The sequence below is a fragment of the Leguminivora glycinivorella genome, chromosome 17 (assembly GCF_023078275.1).
Source record: "Leguminivora glycinivorella isolate SPB_JAAS2020 chromosome 17, LegGlyc_1.1, whole genome shotgun sequence".
Classification (NCBI taxonomy): domain Eukaryota; kingdom Metazoa; phylum Arthropoda; class Insecta; order Lepidoptera; family Tortricidae; genus Leguminivora; species Leguminivora glycinivorella.
This window is the reverse complement of record NC_062987.1, coordinates 2,514,328-2,538,558: the sequence shown is the minus strand read 5'-3', so window position 1 is coordinate 2,538,558 and position 24,231 is coordinate 2,514,328. Positions and strand designations below refer to the sequence as shown.

Sequence of the window (24,231 nt, the reverse complement as noted above, 5' to 3'; positions counted from 1 at the left end):
GTATCTCCAATACTTCACCCTCACCGTAGTAAAATTTGCAATTTCGACTATCTATGTTAGGTATTGAATTAAACGTAGATAAATACAGTAGACCACATTCGTATTCACCGTCCAATTGAAGTTCAGGCGAATAATTTGTTGTAAGACTAGAGGAGGTTCCCGTTATGGATAAAGTGAAAGACATCGTGTAAATGACATTTTTTTTATTAGTGTTAACAATTTAAACGCCTCTGCCAAAATCGTTTTAAATATTTTAAGCATAAATGACCACAATTTACAGTATTAAATTGTTGGAACTGCCTATAATTATATGAAATATCAAATCTTTTCAAATATATTATCAACTCTAATGGCGGTTTAATATCGCCGAAGCTATTATAATATTCACAATATTTTTTATCCTTTGCATAGGCTACCCAGTGAGTTCCTTGGTTTTTTGATTCGTCTAAGTTAATTATCGCGCATTCTCTACGCTTAGGAAGTTTGGGTAAGCGGTCTCTCATAAATACTCCTCTAAAAAAAGGTATACCCGTTGAATTGTTGATAATATCGACATTTGTGAGAGCTCGACTGGGTAACCTACCATTTAGTTTTTTGAGGTTTTTAAGCATAGTCCTTTGCCATTTCTGTACGGTTTTATATGTAATCCTTTGCCCAACGCTATGGATTCCATCATTTTGTTGTGACGTTCAGATTCCGCTAGTTTATTTCTTGCCGCTTTATAGTCTCCTACAGCTTTAGCTATTCCTGCCGCGCCGCCTGCCAGAGAACCCAGAGCCGATAATCCCGCGAATATAGGAATCAACGGTAATATGCCTCCAGTTTTTGGAATAGGTATTATACGAGGTATCCGCATACGACTTGTGTTAGGAAATATTTTCTTCGCAGCTGTATAAGCACTGCTTATGATATTTCCATTCTTTTTTTCTTTAATTCGCTACGTATTTTTGTAACTAAGTGCTTAAATGACTTAACACCTGCCCCTGTCTTAATTTTTGATTTCATAACTTTACTAACCAGCCATGACGCCAGTTTTTCTCCTTTCCCAGCGTTTTTTGCATTCATACGTCGCTTAGCCATTTTATAAAGTTCTAAATCAGCCTTATGTCGATCCTCTATACGTGAATATTTGTCGTAAGCAATATCGTGCTGCATACAAGCTGAATCTAACCCGTTGATACCTTTATCACCCCGTCTTAAGCGTTCTTGTAATTTAGTTCCAGGGCCGCAATAATTGTACCCAGGTATGTGTAGTTCAAATGGAAGATTATTAATGGCACTATTTAAAAGTCCTCTTCCTTTCATAGTCAGTTAACTAGTGATAAAGTAACATTCGCATCAGTATTATAAATAGATTTACCTCTATACAACAGCACTGCGCTCAATCCAACTATTTTCGCTTGTACTAAGACCCAACCACTTAACGTATAGCTTGTTGCCTTTTCTTTTCATTATTTTCTCTATAAGATAAACATTAGGATACTTTGTTTTTTGCAGCTCTTGTTCATAAAAGGTGCCTAATATTGAATTTTTTCGTTGATCCTCTAAGTAATATGTAACGGGTATAGTATTCTTAACTTGTTTTATTGTAAATAATTCTGTAGACCAATTAGGCGTATAACCTTTATGAAAAGCGCCTTTGTACTTGCTTATACGTACGCAATCCCCTACACTGAATTTGTTGGCCCTTGTTTGTAGGTATGAGCGAGGTTTGTTTAGTATAGATTTTATTTCAGACTCTTTATGGAAATCAACATCTATCGGTCTACACCTTATTGTGCGATGAAATGTATGATTATATGAATTCACAATATCATGTAAAGGTTTTCCAAACCATTTGTAATTGCCAACAAAACTAAAATATTTATACAGTTTGCCTTTTAAAGTTTTTATAACCCTTTCTACAATTGATGCTTTTTTAACTGAATAGGTTGAATAATGGTTTATCTGCAAGGATTCCAAATAATTTTTAAATTCAGTATTGTAAAATTCTTTCCCCAAATCTGTCTGTAGATGTTTAGGTTTGCGTTTTGCAGTGTCAATTAGTTGCCTAAAAGCGTCTTTGGTCTCAAATTTGGTCTTAGATTTCATCGGAATTCCCCATATGTATTTTGAAAATGTATCAATCTTATACTATTAAACGAGCAATTCTTGTATATTTATTTATTTATTTATTTATTTATTTATTTATTTATTTATATATACCGACGATCTCGGAAACCGCTCTAACGATTTCGCTGAAATTTGTTTTGTGGGGGTTTTCGGGAGTGAAAAATCGATCTAGCGTAGCCTTAGATCCCGGAAAACGCGAATTTTCGAGTTTTCACGAGTTTTTCTTTCGCATTTGTAAACGTAAAATATGGTCCTTAATTTCGCCGCGCGCGCATCGATTCCGCTTAGCTCAGTCGCACGAGGTCGGTCTAATGTACGCAGATAGATCGTAGGTGTCAGGGTTTCGAATCCCGGTCAGAAATTAAGTTTTTGTTTTTTGTCTTTTTTTTTTGTTTTTGTATTTATAAGAGTTTTTTTTTTATCTAATGACGTGATATATTAAAATAGAACCGAGCGAAGCTCGGTCGCCCAGATTGACAACCAAAACGTACTTATAACCCTTATTAATATTATGAAATTTTTGTAAATCCAGTAAATCTGCTTGCCACAAATCATCTATGCCTTTTAGTACAACTGAACGCCGCGCAAAATTTTTGCGAGCAGACCTATGAATTTCATTTACTATTTGGTTCTTTTCCATTACTGAGTCTGCTCAAAATACCCTCAGTTTCCTTTTTTGTATAAAAGTTCAAGTTCAACTGGCGCTGCAAGCTATGAATTTGTGAATTTATAGTTTCAAGCAAAGAATCCAATTCACTTTTTTTGTAAGTGCCACTAAAGAGTTGATCAACATATTGTTTGTTTACACCATCAGTAGACAGCACAGGTGTATTAACACCTTTCAGTCGAGACGATTGTAAATCAAAATCGCCATTATCAGCGCGAATTAGTGCCCTTTCGCCAAATTCCGAAAATTCGAATACTCGTAAGCGTTTATGTACATGGTGTCCAAATTTATCAATGTTCATTTTGCTATGTATCAGGCTTTATTAAAAGATTAAGATTGACTGCGGATCTAAAGTATCGTTAGGTCATTATATATCTTTCAATATATCTGATTCTTTCAATTCTTCAATTATAGATATTATTTCGTTATCTAACCCTGTATTACCAGCATCCCGGGATGCAATAAGTAGCTTTAATCTTTCAACTAACTCATTTGGATCATCCCAATAAACGTATGAAATATTATTGGTTACCTTTTTCATAGTTGGGAGCCCTTGTCCCTGGACATTACTCCCATTACTTTTTAAACGTTCTTTAGTATATTTAAACATAGGCCTTATGATTTGTAAATATTTTCTACCTTTGTTGCTTTTTATAGGTTTATTTGGATTAAAGTCACGCCTGTGTGCATTTGTTTCTAATAGCAGTAACTTATAATTAAGTTTATCTTCTTCAGTTATAACTTCAAGTTCAGGCACTTTTGTAAATAATAATTCCTTCAAACCCGGGGTTAAATTGTAAGTTTTTCCGCTAATTACTATACTGTTATTATCAAGCGCTACCACATGCGATCCGAGCATAATTTTACCACGTTCTTTGTGTACGCCAAAAGGGATATTCTCCAAATTATACGAAATGTTACCATCACTATTATCATCTCCGGGAGAATCTATCGAATCAGAAGTCTTAAAAGAGAACTCATCAGCTGATTCCTCGCTATTAATACTGTCATCTAAAGAGGCGTTGCTTCCGTCATAAACGTCTCTACTTTTAGAGATCGTAGAATTCACACCAACGGTGTGAGTAGTACTTTCCTTATCACTGGCCTCAGGGCTGAATTTCAATCGCTTAATTGAGTTTTTCCAGTCTGTATCATCAGTCTTAAATTCGTCGCTAAGGTAATTATTTTCATTATTAAAGTTACTTTTTTTATTACTTTTAACCATCTCATTGAGAGGTTCTGTTATTGGTTTTAAAACTGACTCTAATGTCATTTCATTGGCCGTTTTGATGTTACGAATTAACTTAACTTTTCTCTTTACAGCCTCAGCTGACTGAAGCAGCTTCTCTTTTAAATTCTTCTCTTCGTTCATTACGATGCAACCTCGTTGGATATATATGAAGAAATGGCGGTGTAATGTAATTGCGGCATTCTAAATACATTCATCTAAAATAATAAATGTATCAAAACCCGATCTATAGCATCCTGAATTCTTCGCACAATCCTTATTTATTACTAAGTAGTTGTGCGGTTGGTTCCATACAGTGGCACACATATCTCTAAACTGGTTCCATCGCATATCAGTTCCAACGTGTTCATCATAAATATGTCGTAAATTAATTTCGTCTTGTTTAAACAAAATAATCAGATTTGCATTATCTCTTATTAACTGTTTAGGTATTTTGCTGTAGGTTTGATTCAAGTAAAAACTATTAATGTTTTTGTGTCGTCCCATCGCAAAGTAATCCCTTATATTATTTTGATTTTCACATGCAACGTCATCAAATATGAATACAGAGTCATTAGCTGCATCCTGAGGACTCACGACTTCATCATTTTCGCGATATTTGAAATAATTTACTGAGGGAACCAATGACAACACTTTTTCTAGATAGTTGTATAAAGGTTGATAAAGAGTTTTTGAATACACATACACATTTTGAAAACGAATTCCTTGTTCATGTAAAAGAAGACCTATCATTAGATTGGTCTTTCCACAATTAGATGGTCCACAAATGACGCAACGGATTGAATTCGGTAAAAGTTTTCCATGATAAGAATTCTGTTTTGAACAGTTTGAAGCTAGTATGTCAAACCGAAGGGTTTGAGGTTGCTTAACAAACTTCATAGTAAATACTCGTTAGTTAGCAACGTCTTGTTATAATGAAATGTTAATCCATAATGATGACTTACATTGTCAACTCGATTAATATGCCTGCTTTGGCCGCGAAACGCTCGAACGGTATGAAGTGATTTTAAACACAACTATTATCGCGAAAGGATATCGATGTGGTTTAAACTTCTCAACGATGATGATACAATTCTTGCCCAGATATTTGAGGGTTAGGATGTATTTGGGAGTTTAGACCACTGGAATGAGTTTGAGCGAGAATCGCTCGAACGAAATGAAAGTGGTTTAAACTTCCCAAATATATACTACTGAAATGATATTTTTCAGTGGTTTTTTGATTGATTTCAATACTTTGTGAGTTTCTTTAAGTGTATAATAACATTTTTAGTGATGGTTAATGTGCAATTCCAGAGAAAAGTGAGATAATGTTTTCCAGCAGTGTTTGTATACATGATTGGACAAGTATGGTTGAACTGAGTGTAGTATAACATACCAGTTTGTCAGCTCCGTCCACGTGCCTCGTGAAGACGACCTGCACGGGCAGCAACACCGCGTCCTTCACGTTCAGCGGGGCCACCTTGTAGCCCGTGGCCAGGGATGCGGCCCTGCGGAGACATAAACAATAATAAATAATAATTCAATATCGGACATTCTTACGCAGATCGACTACTGGCTCCAATTAATAGTACATTACTACAGAGGCCGGGACAAATGGGGTTGCCGGCCGAAGACATGACGGCCGAGCGAAGCGACTGAGGCCCATTTCCCGCCGAGGTATGTATAGTGCTTTTCTCAAACATGGTATGAAATAAATAAAGTCTACTGAAAATAGTAACTTTGGATGGCTGTATCTCCTAAACGGTGCGTCGTAGCGCAAAAATAATCGAATTTTCGTTCCCCTTTAATATCCCGTATACGCCTATAAAAAAACAAAAAATTAAAAAAAAAACTAAAAAAAAACGAAAAAAATTTTTTTGTATGAAAACGCACCCAAAATCAAATATTGTCTAGGGCCCGTACCAGTTGCAGTCGGCACGTCTATAAAGCCCCTTATAGTTTTTTTTTTTATTGGCTAAATACCTGGATGTTATGTCACAATTATCTGTGTTTGGAAATTAAAAAAGAAGACTTTGCCGGCCTTGGCCTGCAAGGTTTGTATGAAATTGACAACATTTCATATTTTTGAGTACTACTTTTTATTGTTTGGTTTGAAAGAACTCAATACTAAAAGATACACATATTTTTTTATTTTTCCAACAACTTATTTTAATAAGAACAACTGCTATTTTAATGAGAAATTCGTGACGTTTTGTTACTGCTTCGAGCAGAAAGAGCGTAAGTTACAAACGTCAAGACACAGCTTCGTGACGTCACATGTGTTGTTTCATACACCTAAGAAAACGACAAAATCATTCCTAAAAAAAATGACTGTTTTAACAGTCAGCTTAAACAGTCCGGTATGTCTGACTGTCAAGTGTCACTGTCAACCACTAGTGAATGACTACGAATCATAGACTAAGCCATGATTTTTTTAAATATCTTTGCTACGAACTGTGATAAGTTTCACTGTCAAACTCAAGTGACATCCCAACTGGAAGATTTTTTTGATATAGTGGCAACTCTAAATCAGCTATTTGACGTCACTTCCCCTTTAAACTATTTTTAAGATTTTTTATACTAAAAATGCGGAAAAAAAAATTAAAAAAATGATTTATGTGATCTACAAGCGTATATCTCGAAATGGTTTTCGATTTAGGGACATTGAAAATTTTGAAACGTTGTCAATTCCATTATCTATCAATCGTCCTAGCCGCACCTGCACATAACATCAATATTTCATACCATGTTTGAGAAAAAACACTAACAAAACGAAGCGAGAAATTTAAAATATAAAGTATCTTCTCGAAATGTGATGAGTAGATCTTTATTGTTCAACCGTGTTACACAGGTGTTAATTCAAGAGCATGAGATCGGCTCACTTTATACGTAATCAACCGTACAAGTTCACGTCGCATCGTAATGCCCAATTTAGACGGTTCATATCATAAGTTTATCGGGACAGTACGGAAAATACGCACGGCCAGAGGCACAGCTCGTCTAGTTCGATCGCACCCGTACACATCTACGGCTGCCGAGCGGGTCGAGCGCGGCGGACACCGGTCTCGCGTGAGCACTACCGCAGACACCGGTCATACCTGCGGAGACTAGAGCACGTGCCGTACCTGTAGACGGCGCCCATGGCGGCCGCCTCGTCGGCGTTGATGGAGCGGCTGGGCTCGTAGCCCTGGTGCGCGAGCAGGGCGAGCACGGCGGGCTAGAGCACGTGCCGTACCTGTAGACGGCGCCCATGGCGGCCGCCTCGTCGGCGTTGATGGAGCGGCTGGGCTCGTAGCCCTGGTGCGCGAGCAGGGCGAGCACGGCGGGCTAGAGCACGTGCCGTACCTGTAGACGGCGCCCATGGCGGCCGCCTCGTCGGCGTTGATGGAGCGGCTGGGCTCGTAGCCCTGGTGCGCGAGCAGGGCGAGCACGGCGGGCTAGAGCACGTGCCGTACCTGTAGACGGGCCCATGGCGGCCGCCTCGTCGGCGTTGATGGAGCGGCTGGGCTCGTAGCCCTGGTGCGCGAGCAGGGCGAGCACGGCGGGCTAGAGCACGTGCCGTACCTGTAGACGGCGCCCATGGCGGCCGCCTCGTCGGCGTTGATGGAGCGGCTGGGCTCGTAGCCCTGGTGCGCGAGCAGGGCGAGCACGGCGGGCTAGAGCACGTGCCGTACCTGTAGACGGCGCCCATGGCGGCCGCCTCGTCGGCGTTGATGGAGCGGCTGGGCTCGTAGCCCTGGTGCGCGAGCAGGGCGAGCACGGCGGGCTAGAGCACGTGCCGTACCTGTAGACGGCGCCCATGGCGGCCGCCTCGTCGGCGTTGATGGAGCGGCTGGGCTCGTAGCCCTGGTGCGCGAGCAGGGCGAGCACGGCGGGCTAGAGCACGTGCCGTACCTGTAGACGGCGCCCATGGCGGCCGCCTCGTCGGCGTTGATGGAGCGGCTGGGCTCGTAGCCCTGGTGCGCGAGCAGGGCGAGCACGGCGGGCTAGAGCACGTGCCGTACCTGTAGACGGCGCCCATGGCGGCCGCCTCGTCGGCGTTGATGGAGCGGCTGGGCTCGTAGCCCTGGTGCGCGAGCAGGGCGAGCACGGCGGGCTAGAGCACGTGCCGTACCTGTAGACGGCGCCCATGGCGGCCGCCTCGTCGGCGTTGATGGAGCGGCTGGGCTCGTAGCCCTGGTGCGCGAGCAGGGCGAGCACGGCGGGCTAGAGCACGTGCCGTACCTGTAGACGGCGCCCATGGCGGCCGCCTCGTCGGCGTTGATGGAGCGGCTGGGCTCGTAGCCCTGGTGCGCGAGCAGGGCGAGCACGGCGGGCTAGAGCACGTGCCGTACCTGTAGACGGCGCCCATGGCGGCCGCCTCGTCGGCGTTGATGGAGCGGCTGGGCTCGTAGCCCTGGTGCGCGAGCAGGGCGAGCACGGCGGGCTAGAGCACGTGCCGTACCTGTAGACGGCGCCCATGGCGGCCGCCTCGTCGGCGTTGATGGAGCGGCTGGGCTCGTAGCCCTGGTGCGCGAGCAGGGCGAGCACGGCGGGCTAGAGCACGTGCCGTACCTGTAGACGGCGCCCATGGCGGCCGCCTCGTCGGCGTTGATGGAGCGGCTGGGCTCGTAGCCCTGGTGCGCGAGCAGGGCGAGCACGGCGGGCTAGAGCACGTGCCGTACCTGTAGACGGCGCCCATGGCGGCCGCCTCGTCGGCGTTGATGGAGCGGCTGGGCTCGTAGCCCTGGTGCGCGAGCAGGGCGAGCACGGCGGGCTAGAGCACGTGCCGTACCTGTAGACGGCGCCCATGGCGGCCGCCTCGTCGGCGTTGATGGAGCGGCTGGGCTCGTAGCCCTGGTGCGCGAGCAGGGCGAGCACGGCGGGCTAGAGCACGTGCCGTACCTGTAGACGGCGCCCATGGCGGCCGCCTCGTCGGCGTTGATGGAGCGGCTGGGCTCGTAGCCCTGGTGCGCGAGCAGGGCGAGCACGGCGGGCTAGAGCACGTGCCGTACCTGTAGACGGCGCCCATGGCGGCCGCCTCGTCGGCGTTGATGGAGCGGCTGGGCTCGTAGCCCTGGTGCGCGAGCAGGGCGAGCACGGCGGGCTAGAGCACGTGCCGTACCTGTAGACGGCGCCCATGGCGGCCGCCTCGTCGGCGTTGATGGAGCGGCTGGGCTCGTAGCCCTGGTGCGCGAGCAGGGCGAGCACGGCGGGCTAGAGCACGTGCCGTACCTGTAGACGGCGCCCATGGCGGCCGCCTCGTCGGCGTTGATGGAGCGGCTGGGCTCGTAGCCCTGGTGCGCGAGCAGGGCGAGCACGGCGGGCTAGAGCACGTGCCGTACCTGTAGACGGCGCCCATGGCGGCCGCCTCGTCGGCGTTGATGGAGCGGCTGGGCTCGTAGCCCTGGTGCGCGAGCAGGGCGAGCACGGCGGGCTAGAGCACGTGCCGTACCTGTAGACGGCGCCCATGGCGGCCGCCTCGTCGGCGTTGATGGAGCGGCTGGGCTCGTAGCCCTGGTGCGCGAGCAGGGCGAGCACGGCGGGCTAGAGCACGTGCCGTACCTGTAGACGGCGCCCATGGCGGCCGCCTCGTCGGCGTTGATGGAGCGGCTGGGCTCGTAGCCCTGGTGCGCGAGCAGGGCGAGCACGGCGGGCTAGAGCACGTGCCGTACCTGTAGACGGCGCCCATGGCGGCCGCCTCGTCGGCGTTGATGGAGCGGCTGGGCTCGTAGCCCTGGTGCGCGAGCAGGGCGAGCACGGCGGGCACGCGCGCGGCGCCGCCGGCGAGCACGAGGCGCGCCGCCGCCGAGGCGCCGCCCGCCGCCGCCGCGCGCGTCAGCACCGACGACACGCGCGGCCACAGATCCGCGCACAGCGAGTCTAGTTCGGCACGGGATACCTGTCGACAACAATTTTATTCTTCAACATACTCGTTCGAGGGGAAAGGGAGCACGGGCCAAATCTTAGACACGATCTCGAGTCGCTCGGCCTCGCGGAGCAGTTTCTCCGTAGCGAGGGAAGCGCGAGCAACTCACCAAGTGTTTAAAGTCCTTGTCGTCCAGCAAGCTCTCGATCTGCGCGTAGTGCTCGGTGTTGGCGGACAGCACGATCTTGAGGCGCTCGGCTTCTCTGAGCAGTTTCTCCATGGCGCGCGGCGAAGCCCTCACATCGCCGCCGCCCTGCGCCTCCCACGCGCGGATGAGGTGCTCGCGGAGACGGAGAGTGATTTCGAAACCGCCGAGGGTTCTGGAAACCACATTATTCGTAAACGTTCGAATACTAGGCTAAAATCTAGGCTAGGCTAGGTTAGGAAATGTAAGGAGGTTGGTTGATGGAAACAACTTGTCTCTTTGAAGTATGATTTAATACTGGAATATGAGCCTTAACCTACGGAATATATAGAGTTACATGAATAATAATATACTTAAGCATCTATACACTACATCTCCCACGGAGGAAAAGAGAAAAAAAAATAGTACAAGTTTTTTTTTTCGAACTTATCAGTAATTCAACAATCATGTATATATTTTTAATCTATAAGTGCATAGGAATGCATATGTTTAGTTAGAGTTGTATGTTTACAATAATGCAGACATCATAGCTCTGATTACTGATATCTAATTACTAATACATTTATGAGTATGTTCTGTATGAACCACAGTAAACAAATTAACAGACAGTAAGTAAGTACATATTATAATATATTAACAATGTATCATGGGTTTCATGGTTTAAAAAGTTTTGTCCTGTTTTTGTGAATTACATCAATTTTACCATTTTTCATTATTTTTACATTGGGTGAGATATCTTTTAATACAACATATGGCCCTGAATATAAGCTTTGGAGTTTATTACCAGTTTCATTTTTTATTAAAATTTGATCGTTAGGTTTATAAATGATTGGGTTTATATAGGAGTCGTACCTGAGTTTACGCTGTAATTTACTCGATAATAAATTGTCACGTGCCTCCTGCTGTGTAACTTGTAATCGATACTTTAATTCTTTCGGATAATCGTCGTAGTTATACAGTGGGTCTATGGATGTAACTAAGTTAGATGGTAGATTACACTGTTTACCGTAGACCAATTCGAAAGGGGTGAACTTTGTTTCAGAATGTACTGATGTGTTGTAAGCGAAACTCCAAAATGGAAGCCATTCGCTCCAAGCTTCGGGGTGATTATCGGTCTGTATGCGTAAAAACGCACCTAAGTGTTTGTGGGAATTTTCTAAAGATCCAATTGATTGGTGATGATAAGCTGTAGAGTTAATTTGATTAATTTTTAATATTTTACATACCTCTTTCATCGTTGCGGAAATAAATTCGGTGCCTCTGTCGGTTGCTATGGTGTTCGGTATGCCATGTTGAAGAATGAAATTGTTTACAAAACATTTGGCAACTGCTGTGGAAGTTTTAGAGACAAGGGGATACGCACAAACATATTTAGATAATTCGCATTGTATCGTAAGAATATATGAATTATTATAACTATCCTTATCTAGAGGGCCCACTATGTCTAGAAATATTTTTTCAAACGCGGTATGCGCTGTTGTAGTCACTACCATAGGTTCTTTTATGTGAACCGTATATTTTTGGCGCTGGCATTTTTCACACTTACTTATGAACTGCTTTATATCGCTTTCAAGTCCAGGCCAGTAATAGTACTTTTTGATGTTATTATACATTCTCCTAGCACCCGCGTGGCCACTCGTGGGTAAAAGGTGAAAATCATTGAGTATGACTCTTTTATCGTCCTTATCGTTTATTCGTTTCACTTTATTCAATATAGTTAGTCGTGGTCCGGACCAGTTTACCATATTTTTTATTTCACTTACTAACTTTTTGACAAATATGTCATTGTTTTCATTTTTAATAAAATAAATCTCATCTACATTAATTTCCTTACAAAAGTCACAAAGTTCTCTCACAAAAGCGGCTCGCGTCAGTTGTGATGGAGATACTTGTTTTATATAAATAGTCTTGTTTTCTTTACTGTAACTTAATGTTTTACTCTCGCGATTTATTAGTTTCTCTCTTTTTAACTTGTCTATACTTTTTATATCTAAAAATCTCAATTCAACGGAATCTTTCGGTTTGTTATGTGTTGCTACAACTCTTGGTTGATCAGACCTGTCGTCAGTAGAAACCATATCAACCCGAGATACCGCATCCATCCTCCTTCTCTGAGCTCTAGTTATCACGTTGATCACCTGTTCATTCATCTCTTTCAACTCTTCTGACGTAATACGTATCCTGGACAACGCGTCTGCAGCCACATTGTCCTTCCCTTTCACATATTCAACCACGTAATCGTACTCCTCCATTGCTAGTCTGAACTTCAATAACCTACTAGAGGGATCCTTCATATTAAATAAGTACACAAGAGGTTTATGATCCGTACAAATTTTAAATTTACGACCATACAAATACGGTCTAAAATGCTTAACTGCCCAAACCACAGCGAGTAATTCCTTCTCCACTGTGGGGTATTGTATTTCCGCTTTATTTAAACTTCTACTGGCGTAAGCTACCGGTAATCCATTTGAATTTGATAAAATTGCACCTATTGAAAATTTGGAAGCATCTGTTTGTACGTGAAATTCATTTTTCTCCGAAAAATCATGATACTGTAAAACTGGAGGTGACGTCATGCAATCTTTAAGACTATCGAATGCTTTTTGACAATTATTATCCCATTGAAACTTTACATTTTTGCGACATAACAAGTTTAAGTAATAAGCTTTTTCAGCAAAATTCGGGATGAATTTTCGGTAATAATTTGCGAAAGCCACGAATCGTTTCACCTCGTCTGTGCTTTTTGGAACTGGATAATTTTTCATAATTTCTATTTTAGATGGATCTGGCAACACTCCGTCACCTGATACGACATGTCCTAAATATAGTAAATCTTTACGCAAAAAGTCGCATTTTTCCGGATTTAATTTTAAATTTACGCTTCTAAGTCTTTCAAAAACATCCTGTAAATTTTTGTTGTGTTCATTTAAATTACGGCCAAAAATTATGAGATCATCTAAGTAAACAAAGCATTTTTGATAAGTTAATCCAGCCATGGCCATTGTCATCATCCGAGAGAATGAATTTGGACTGGTTTTACAACCTTGGGGCATTCTAGTCATTTGCCACCTACCTCCACCGAAAGCTGTATATTTTCTACTGTCTGGTTCTAATTCAACGTTGTAATATCCCTGATTTAAGTCCAAATGAGTGAAATAAATACTACCGGATAACGAATCTAATATCTCTGTGATGTTGGGAAGGGGAAATTTATCGTCTGTTATACAATTATTAAGTTTACGGTAATCTACTACTAATCGCCATTTTTTGTTTCCATTGTTATCCGATTTTTTAGGAACTAATAATATTGGGCTTGACCACTCGCTTCTGCACGGCTCTATAATACCCTGTTCTAACATGTTATCTAATTGTTTTTGTATTTCTCCTTGTTGCGAGTGCGGTAGCCTATATGGTTTGACATACACAGGTTGTACATCCTTTTTCAAAGTAATTTTATGCTTGTATATATTGGTCGTAGTTAACTTGTCCCCTGGTAAATAAAAAATATCACAGTATTTGGCACACAATTTTTCAATAGAAATTTGTTCCTCTTTATTTAAGTGACTAATTTTCAAATGAGAAAACATATTTTTAACCCGTTCTGCATTTTTGTGCGTTTCGCCAAACATACACACATCGTAGTCACTTGCCCTGTGAATAGTTGGATTTAAATGGTTAATAGTCAAATCATTATCAGTGGTATTAAGCAAACGAATAGGTATCTTGCCATTGTTAGGTTTCACTAACGCACTAGCCATAAACAATCCGGGTTGAATCTCGTTCGCACACACCACACATTCCTCTGCCATATTCGTCCGTATATAACGTATAGTTTCCGACCTAGCCGGTACCGTCAAACGGTTGTCATCCTCTATAAATAGCGGTAGTATTATTTTATAATCTAAGCGGTTCCTTAAAGTCAAAGTGTAATTATAGTAGTCTATAGTAGACGTGTACTTTCTAAAAAAGTCATGTCCTAAGATACCGCCAGCCGTACATGGCAAGGAATTAAAAACATAACACTTTTGATTAAGGCTATGCTCTCCATAATTAAGGTTTAAGTAAACATATCCGATAGGTTGGACTTTGCCACCTAGTCCGCTGACTACTACATTATCGTTATGGATTGGAATATTCTGGTTACGTATATACTTATATTTTATAGCGCATATAGTAGAGCCCGTGTCTATTAAAAATTGCGTAGAGATATCGTTATTATTACCTATAGATAATTCTACATAACTATGTTTCTTGTTACTATTTATTAAAATGTATTCTTTAGTCACGAAAAAATGTATTTTCGCTATTACTCCTGTTATTGTCCGTCATGACATGTACTTGCTGTTGGTTAGGTATCCCATTGTTTCTAATATTTTTGTTATAATAAAATTGGGACCTACCTCTGTTCTGGTGGTAGGGCCTCGTTGGTCCTCTAGTAGCCGCAGGGTGGAAGCCTCGTCCCGTGCCTCGCTGTCGACTACTGGTCCCGTACCGGCCCGATGGTTGGCCGCGGGTCGATGCAGAGTGTGACCTACCACGGTGCCCTCTAGCGTGTGAGGATAATGGGCCTCTGAAATACCTTGGATTATAATTATGATGACGGGCAATGGTCAACAGTCCTTCACCTGAAGTACTCGCACTTGGTGTGGAGCGATCGTAATCAATAGCAGCTTGAACCGCATCTTTTAGTGTAGTGAAATTTCTGGCAGCGATGATAGTACTAAGCCTGCGATTGCGCAGCCCATCCGCAAAGCTCTGAATAGCCTGGCGTTCATTTAAGGGTCGTAGCACCTTATAGTTATCGACATTGTCGCCTGCCTGACACAAAGTAAGATCGACAAACATTTCCGCTAATTGTTTACCATAATCATCAATAGAAAGTTCATTTTGTTTCAAATTCAAAAGTTGTTTTTGCAAACTTGGCACAGATTTTTTCGGTAAAAGTTCATTTTTCATGTCCGAGACTAACGCTTCAACACTACTATACTGTGGTAGCAACTTAAGTTTAGCTGAAGGCGATAGTCTACTTTTCAAGACGAAGGTTACCAATTTTGTTTTCGACTCACTATCCAAAAGCGATTGATAATATTCAATACCGTCAATTAAATTTTGTATCTCATTAATATCATCTTTCATAACTGGTAATAGACTCAAAGCCGTTTTTAAGTTAAACTTCTCCATTTCGATTGAATTATTGGACCCGTTATTTTCGTTACACAATTCTATAATCTCCGCATACAATTTGTCAAATTGACTACACAATTCTTTTATAGTTATAAGATCTTCTTGCGTTATGCTATCTTTTATTTCTTCTAAGCTATCCAAAAAACTAGTATAATCAGAAAGTACAGTTTGTGCCTCAATTAATTTATTTTTAACAACTGGTCCTTCCCTTCTCTTAGGACCGATTTTAATCAAATATTTTCTTATAGCAGTTAATTGTTCAATTAAAGCTAATAACTCTTCTGCCATACTAAAACATTATTAAAATTAGAATATCATTCGCCTTAACAATACCTAAACAACACTAATTATAAATCAATTAAGTCTCATGTTACTCACAGTCCGGTGCGGTATGTACATACGAGTACATTCGGTACAGACGATCATATCGCGCACAACACAACACTTTTCACTGCACTATATTCTGGCTGTATTGTTTTATGAAAATAATGTTTGTTTCTAAATGTTCAAATCTGAATTAAACTTCGTTTTCTGATTTGGGCGTTCGGCGAAAAATTTACCTTCTCAATGCGTGTCCACGTATCTCCTCGCGGATCCACCGTTTGTGGCATTTCCGGTACATGTAGTATGCAGCACCCAAGCAAATGATACCAAAAATGCATACCACCACGACGAGCAGACAATTTGTGATATTTATACTCTTGACCACCTCAGCGTTGTTGCTGGAGCCCCCGGCAGCATTCTGGGCTATAACGACCTCTTCTTTTGTTTGCGAAGATCCCATCTCGCCGTTATGTGTAAAATGATGTAGTTCGTCCTTGCGACTATGATAATATTCTATTTGACGTTAACACTTTCGCGCGCGATAGTCATGGCGGCGCGCAACGAACTGCGTCGGCAGGATCGCCATGTAAGGAGGTTGGTTGATGGAAACAACTTGTCTCTTTGAAGTATGATTTAATACTGGAATATGAGCCTTAACCTACGGAATATATAGAGTTACATGAATAATAATATACTTAAGCATCTATACACTACAAGGGTCACTAAACCTCAGCCCGTGAAGCGTTACAACCCAACCTTCGGAGAGACCCACAGTATCTGCCCGATCTGTTTAATGTATAACATCACAATATATCTTGTAATTGTCTCTTTTTCATTGGTCTAAACTAGAGTTAATCAAACCGTGGGGCGTGTCCCGCAGGACGCAGCATCATATAAAGGGGGCGCGGGACAGTCGGACAAGTGCATAGTTAGGGGGGCAGGGACGTGGTATGATAGCAGGGCCGCGTGATTAAAAATAGTTTGGGGTAGTTAGTTGGGGTCTACATAATAGTATTTTATGCAACAGGCGTTTCAAGGAGGTCAAAAAACACGAGTGGCGTGGGTAAGACGCCACGAGTATTTTTTGACTCAGTTCTACAATCATGCACTTCGTTTTTAATAGTTTTCTTGAATAACTTTCGTGAAATTCACACTGTTTCCTGTATTTGACGTAAAGGTTTGCACTGTCAGCTCAGTTGCCCAAGGCCTTCCCGCGCACGCGCGCAGTATCGTTATAACAATGCGTTGCCAAGGTTACAGAGCCAAACAATGCGTTTTCAGGTTTTTCGATACTGCGCGCATGCGCGGAAAGCCGGCGGACGCTGGCTGTGGGGAATAGACTTTTATGTGTGTGTCGCTAGTAATATTTACCTGTCATAAGCGACGCCCAAGACTTGCAGTTGCGGCACAGTCTCCACGTATCCGCGGTCCTTGACCTTCACGTTCTTGTACTCGACCAGGGCCGCCTTGGTGGATCCCGCGCCCATGTCGAAGAACAGCGCCTGCCATGGAGTGTCGTTGATTTCCTGAACAAAAATACCAATGGCTGTGTTTTCTCTCATATGCAGTAAAGGACAGTAAGCTCCGCTAAACTGGCTGCCTCCTTCATTGCTCACATCTATTCCTATTTTGAATTAGCCGGAATTATTGTAAACAAAGGTCTGACCGGTGTTATAAAAAATTTGCACCATTCGAGGTATTAAAATTGCCGATATTTTATAAGTTTATTAAAAATCTTTACATATTCCATTACACAAATAATGACTCTGTTTAAACGAAAATAAATTTCAACACAAAACGTTTTGGCATATTTATTAAAATTAAAAAGCCGTTTTTGTTGGATTGTTTGTTTATTGCACTGGTATCACTGTGGAAATGTACCTGGGCGACCAAGTAGCGGGCCGCTAAACATAATTTTTCAGCAACATTCGATACTAGGTGGTAGTGAATTTTAATGGCTAATTAAAACCGTCTTCAAATACGATGATGCATGATAAGGTGGTTATCAATTTAATTATTGTTTTTATAATTGTCTGCTATAACAGAACTTCATCATGTCTGAACCAATTTTAATTTTGTTTTTTTATGAGATCATGAAAAATTTAACATACATAGTTACAAGATGTCCCATTTTTATGTACTCTAATGGATTACAGTGAACTAGAAAAATACGAATTGAGTCAGTTGGTTTCCTCTGACATATTTGAACTCGTTCGATTCGTTTTATGACTGGCTGGTAACTTACACCCACCCACAGCATGCAAAGACAAAGGAATCCATTTTACACAGTTGTGACACTTGTAACAGATATTTTAAGTTGTTATTTACGTTACATTGTACCTGAATAGCTTAATATTTTTAAGCTTTTAACATAGTATAACAGTCATTGTGTGTTTTTGCGATTCACTATTTTAAGTCTGTCATAGAGTGATCGTTAATAAATACTTTAGTTATTTGTTTTTCTGTTGCCCTTACTTTTGAGAACCCCTGACTTGAGCTGCACGTGTTATTTTGACAGTGACAGCAGTTTGTTTACGTTTATTCCGTTCAATTCGTAATAGGATGGTAGCTTACTAGCTTTTGCCTCCGGCTTCAATCGCGTTAGAAAGAGACATAAAGTAGCCTATGTCACTCTCCAATCTCTCCATCCCTTCAACTATCTTCAACTAAAAAATCCGCGTCAAATCGTCGTTCCGTTTTGCCGTGAAAGACGGACAAACAAACAGACACACACACTTTCCCATTTATAATATTAGTATGGATAGACACATACATCTAACATTGTTCCTCTCTCATCCTTTTTCTCTCAATAAACATGGAAATTAAGACCCAGATAGACTATGTGTGTCGATTAAGAGGATATGGTAGCGAAAATGATAAAATGGAAAGGAGCTCCCCTTTCAACTTGGGAATTTTATCATGCAGAAACGTCTGCGAGCGATATTACATTTTTTTTTCACATATTTTTTTGGGAATTTTAGTTAAATATACAAGTGTTATTAACTAGATTTATCGAAAAAAAATTGTCCATTAAGAACAACAGTCAAAAGATATTTCAAAAAAATCTTTAAAATCGAGGTTCCGCTCTCGACTTCAAAACTTAATCAATCGGAACGAAATTTGAGAATCTGAATAACAATGAAATAATCTATGTCGGACCGTTTAGCTTTTTTGGTTAATTGTTACCAATCTCGAGTATCACACCTTTTTTTGCGCCACAATGAAAAAGGCCGTTTTTGGAAATTTTTGATTGGCTCTAGAGTCTTTAAAAAGCAGAATATCAAAAAAATCAAAACCGTCCGACACAGATAAAAATAATAACAATCTGTGTTGAAAAAATCATTGCTCTATCTTCAAAAACCAGGGAGGAAATAGTCGAGAGCGTTTGTATGGAGAAATGACCCCTACCGTATCGTCTTAATTTCAAACTTTGGTAAGTCCATTCTGCTTTAAGGTTGTATATAATAAAAAATATAATATAATGTGAAAGATAATCAACCTTACAGCATAATGGATTTACCCGAGTTTGAAGTTAAGCCACACATGTTTCCATGTTAGCTTCCAAGTTTCCACTTCAAGAAAGATAATCATTACGGATGTAACGTAGTAGTAGTAGTAGTAGTAATCACTTTATTGTACAACAGAATTATGTGTACAGGAACAGAGGTACAAATGTAACAACAAATATAGTCAGTAGTTTAGTTAATACCGATAGCGATAGCTGTATTAGTCATTGATAAGCCATGGGAGTCGTGGGACAGTAAATCTTAGGAATAGGCTTTCCTTCTACCCACCCTATACACCCTGTTTCTATTGAATTCCGTTAACTTTAAGGGAAGGTTCTTTAGGTCAAATACAATTAATTTTTCTAAGAAACAAGCGTCTTAACTTTTACGGTTATCGAGTTATTAAAAAAATTAAGATAATTACTGAACACCAATTCCTAATGTTAGTTGTTTTGACATGTGCCGTCAATCACTTGACACTAACTTGAATGTAATTCTTAAGGGTCTCTCACACTAATAAATTCATTTATTATGTATGAAAACGATGAATTTTTTTTTTGCGAATTTAACTAAAAGTGATATACAGCATGGTTCCTTATAATGAACCTAACGAGGAACAGAATTTAGAGGCAAACTAGATTTCTGCTGTAGCCAGATTGTACCAGTAAAGGAAAAAATCTCACCTTCCGCCTGAAGATTCCATAGTTGATACCAATAGCTGTGTAATCATTGATGAGCTGCAGCACAGTAAGGCCTGCCAATCCGGCTGCCTCCTTCATGGCCCGCCGCTCTGCCTGGTTGAAGTAGCCAGGCACAGTAATGACGCATTCGCTGATTTGTTGACCTGAGAACAAAAAGGTAATATTTTATTGAAGGCAACATTTCATCATGGATCAACAACCTAATCATCAAGACAATAATCAAACCCAATTGCTACACCAACTTTGGCTTGAGAGAGAGAGAACTTTTTAAATTCTCTGGCAATTATGAGTATGTCTACACAGAGCAGTGTTGCAGCTCTTTTTCTTACTCTGCAAGGAATTTGCCTCATGAGCGAATTGCCTCATTCTGTGTGGACAGGCCTTTCTGCTATAATGTTCCATGTTCGTAAACTGACGACATCTTTAGTATAAGGAATCATCAATTAGTAAAAGACAAGAAACAATTTTTTTTATTAAAAACCAAAGCCAAACTTCAAAAAAGGAATACTGCACTTATACAAAAAAATGTAAAGCATAACATTTACACTAAAAGACTTGACAATGCCTCTTTGTCTGATGCTTTTTAAACAATTGCCCGTGAGCCAAATTTCATGCCATGCTAGGCTTTTGCTTCCATTTTGTCAACTGTCTAATCTTAGTCTAATCACTCTTAAACATAAAATAGTATTTTATACAATTGTGATATAATACAAAGCTTTTCAGTCGAGTACCATGTTTAGGCCACGAAGCTTGCTGAGTGGCCTAATAGTACAAGAGTGAAAAGCTTAATTATAAAATGTGTTTCAGATGCAGAAAAATTTTCCAGGTATAGCAAATTAGTATAGAACTTGTATGAAGTTCTACTTTTGAATTTTTTTTCAGGTAACTAAAGTGAAGTGTAATGAAATATAATAGTTGACTAAGTGTCAAAGACTATCCAACACTGAAAAGTCAGCACGTATAGTTTAGTCTGTGGTGTCCTAATTGACAGATTAAAGTCGACTAGTAGAAAAATAGTAGCATAAACCTTTCATTTCAGGTATTCTAAGAGTGATTACTTTTGATAACAATTTTATATATTTTCTTTAAATTGTGTATCCAGAAATGGCACCCTGAAGTGCCTTAATTACTCCCATTCCATTTTTAACCCATCAAAACCCATACGTCAAAAATTAAATAGGAACACTCAAATTTGAACTGAACTACACCGTCAAAATTAGTTATTTTAAGCTGGCTCCCTGGGGAGCCGATGGATCTTAAAAGGTTAAACAACATAAAGTCGCCATCAATAGAATTTGTGAACAATGTAAACAAACCTTGTAGTCAAAATGTCTTTTCATCTCACATTGTGATCCTCAACCTTTAAAATTATAAAATTGTGCTAAATTATTGATATTTTGTATAATAGTTTGTTTACATTTGTTGACAATTTCTATTGACAGTGATTTTACATTAATTTAAACTCACCGTGATTGATCTCAGCAAAGTCTTTAGCCTTAGCCAGGAACTGAGCGACCAGCTCCTCTGGAGTAAACCTTGTATTCTCATCATGGACAAACTCGGGAGTTCCCCTCGCAGACTCCACAATTTCATAATACGGGAAGCGCTGCCTGTAATAGATGAAGAAATTCTTTGAGTTGGAGTATTAAGGATTGGACTAGTAATTCAATTTGATTTCAAAAATTATTTTGATCTTCATAGGAAACAGAATAAGACGACGTCATTAAAAGTTTTGAATGATATCAACTTCACACTGTCCAGTTTTGTGACATTTTGTGCATCAATAGGGTAAGGGTAAGGTTTACAATTCAGAGTGAGGGAATGAATGTGTTAACAATGAGACGTCTATTTGTTGCAACAATAATAGCCTGAGGGATTTTTAACAACTTTAGATCTGTATAATAATGATTATCAGCAATAATCTTTGAGACTAATTAACAAAATGGTATGCAATGAATATTGCGCATTTTCACAAAGAATTCTTTAGTAATATTCAAAACAATAATGATTGAAATAAGGAATATAACAGGAAGTGTTAAGAAAGCAACATTTTGAAGTTAAAAATTAAGTATGCAAATCATGTAAGGTCACTGAACTCTTAACTCTGTCCAATCCTAACTAGTTGGTTAGCCACTGACACTAAAAAATATAACCTACAAAAAGAAAGTAATATCCAAGTCACTTACTTGTAAGCTAGCACGAGCGGATGATCATATGATTTCCCAAGAAGATCTAGAAGGTACTTATAAGAATTCTTCGGGAACCTGACGCCGACATTCACCGCATCTTCTCCGAACGTCCGCACGCCGTCTCTGAACGCCACGACCGCCGGTGTTTTCCTCTTCGACTCCTTATTCAACACTATCTCCATCGGCACCCCCGGTGACACGATACCCACTTTCAACCATTCCGAACCCAAATCAATAGATATCACCGCTGCACCGTCCGCGGACGGACTCAAGATCGCTGCCAGCACCACCAAACACCACACTCCATACATTTTCTGTAAAATACCAAGCTACCATTGACGGGAAAGACAGACACCAAAAACATCAGCGATTATACGCAATAAGTTTTCTTGAATTTTCGATTGCGCTGAGTGAAGTATGAACTTACGTGTCTTAAGGCCATGTTGTTTTACTAATTTAACATCAGCCCCCTAAATTTCACCACGATTAATCACTTATTATACAGTAGAATCAAATCTTTTACACATTGTGCCGCTGAACTTCTTTCTAAATAGGCCAGCTGCTTTCGTCCACGTCAAGTTTAACGTGTTTTCTTCTTTTTGGTCGAACGAAAGTTGCCAGTTTATTCAGCCACATTGTCAAAATTTGGATCAAAATCGTATTTTTTGGCGTAAAATAATTTGATATAATTTACAATGAAGAAATTTCTTTATTCATTAGCTTAATTAATAGTGTGTAATTGTCATCAATATTAATAAATTCAAACTTTTAGAGTAACGAGAAGCATTCTGGAACATACCTTTGCCTTTGTTGGATTTGTTATTAAAAAGAAAACCACAATAATGTTGCCATTGGTTTTTATAGTTACATTTTCTGAATAAATGTAACTTTAGCATGTTTTGTATTATAACTGAAGAAACTATGTCACTTAAAACGTTAATATATAAAAATCAATTATCTGAAATAAAGTTTCTATTCTCTAATACACTGACAGTTCAAACTGATTGACAGATCTGAACTGTCAGATTGCATACAAGTTTTTTTAAGATTATGAATTTTTATTTTTTTGATTGATTTACAAAATGCTGTCATGGACACCAAGTTCGGATAGTTACTCTAATATGATTATATCAATGTTATGGTTTACTGACGACTGACGATTCGCCAAAAAATGTTTCCCAAAGTTTCACATCCCAAACTATTAAGCTAGGAACACACTACGCGGACGTCCGTCGTGAATCGACCGCGACCGCGACCGATCAGTGTGCACGGAACAAAACATCCAGCGAGCCAGATTCCGATCGGACGTCCATGCGCTCAAGGCCACGTCCGCGTCCGTCAACCGATAGTTTGCACGGTTATGAATTTTTAAGACTGCTGTGGGGAGCCTTAAGCTAGGAACATACTACGCGGACGTCCGTCGTAAAACGACCGCGACCGCGACCTATCAGTGTGCACGGAACAAAACATCCAGAGAGCCAGATTTCGATCGGACGTCCGTGCGCTCAAGGCCACGTCCGCGTCCGTCGACCGATAGTTTGCACGGTTATGTGTAATGTCATTGTCCAGATTCCCGTCCGCGGTCGATTCACGACGGACGTCCGCGTAGTGTGTTCCTAGCTTTATGTGTAATTTCATTGTCCAGATTCCCGTCCGCGGTCGATTTACGACGGACGTCCGCGTAGTATGTTCCTAGCTTTATTCCCAAATTATCATTTCCCAAATAAACGTTTGGCAAAACAATTTATCGCAAATTGACATTTAGCAAAACTTTTTTTGGCAAGTATTTGTTTCCCAAAATATTTACTTGGTCAAATTTCATTTTACCAAATATTATTTAGTCAAAGGTATTGTTAGGCAAAATTTCCATTTCCCAATATATCGTAATTAAATGGCGCACTGGAAATTTGTTGGTTGATTTTATACTTTGTGTCCATAATTTGTGTGAAATAATGTGTATGTCGTACTTTTTTTTCCTTCTGCTGCAAATGTCAAGGATGACATTTTCACTTACATGTCCGGATACATTTTATTAAAAGAAACCTGATGTTTTCGAGTTTTCGAGTATACTGTTTTCGAGACCATTATGTTCTATTCATTTTAAATTACTTTAAAAAATAATTTCCGGTTTGCTCATTGTCAACCTAACACGCTCCTCCTCGCTTCGGTCGTCGTCGCACCTAAACTGACTTTGTCACACACGACTTTTCTGTTACAATACTAATAAAATTATTACATTACATTTATGCCTTGTAATATTTATT

General features: G+C 40.8%; 1 protein-coding gene across 2 annotated transcripts in view; it reads right to left on the bottom strand.

Annotated features, from left to right (window-relative positions):
* LOC125235647 (hypoxia up-regulated protein 1) overlaps positions 1-22,554 on the bottom strand; it is a 39,429-nt gene extending 16,875 nt beyond the window's left edge. For both annotated transcript variants that reach the window (XM_048142247.1, XM_048142248.1), the window contains exons 1-8: positions 22,395-22,554; positions 21,965-22,281; positions 21,246-21,388; positions 19,761-19,921; positions 16,943-17,097; positions 10,025-10,235; positions 9,662-9,888; positions 5,404-5,515 (exon numbers count right to left, since the gene is read on the bottom strand). In XM_048142247.1, coding sequence (XP_047998204.1) covers positions 5,404-5,515; positions 9,662-9,888; positions 10,025-10,235; positions 16,943-17,097; positions 19,761-19,921; positions 21,246-21,388; positions 21,965-22,281; positions 22,395-22,409 — 1,341 coding nt within the window. In that variant the 5' untranslated portion in view covers positions 22,410-22,554. The remainder of the gene's footprint in view (positions 1-5,403; positions 5,516-9,661; positions 9,889-10,024; positions 10,236-16,942; positions 17,098-19,760; positions 19,922-21,245; positions 21,389-21,964; positions 22,282-22,394) is intronic.
* Positions 22,555-24,231: the final 1,677 nt, after the last annotated feature.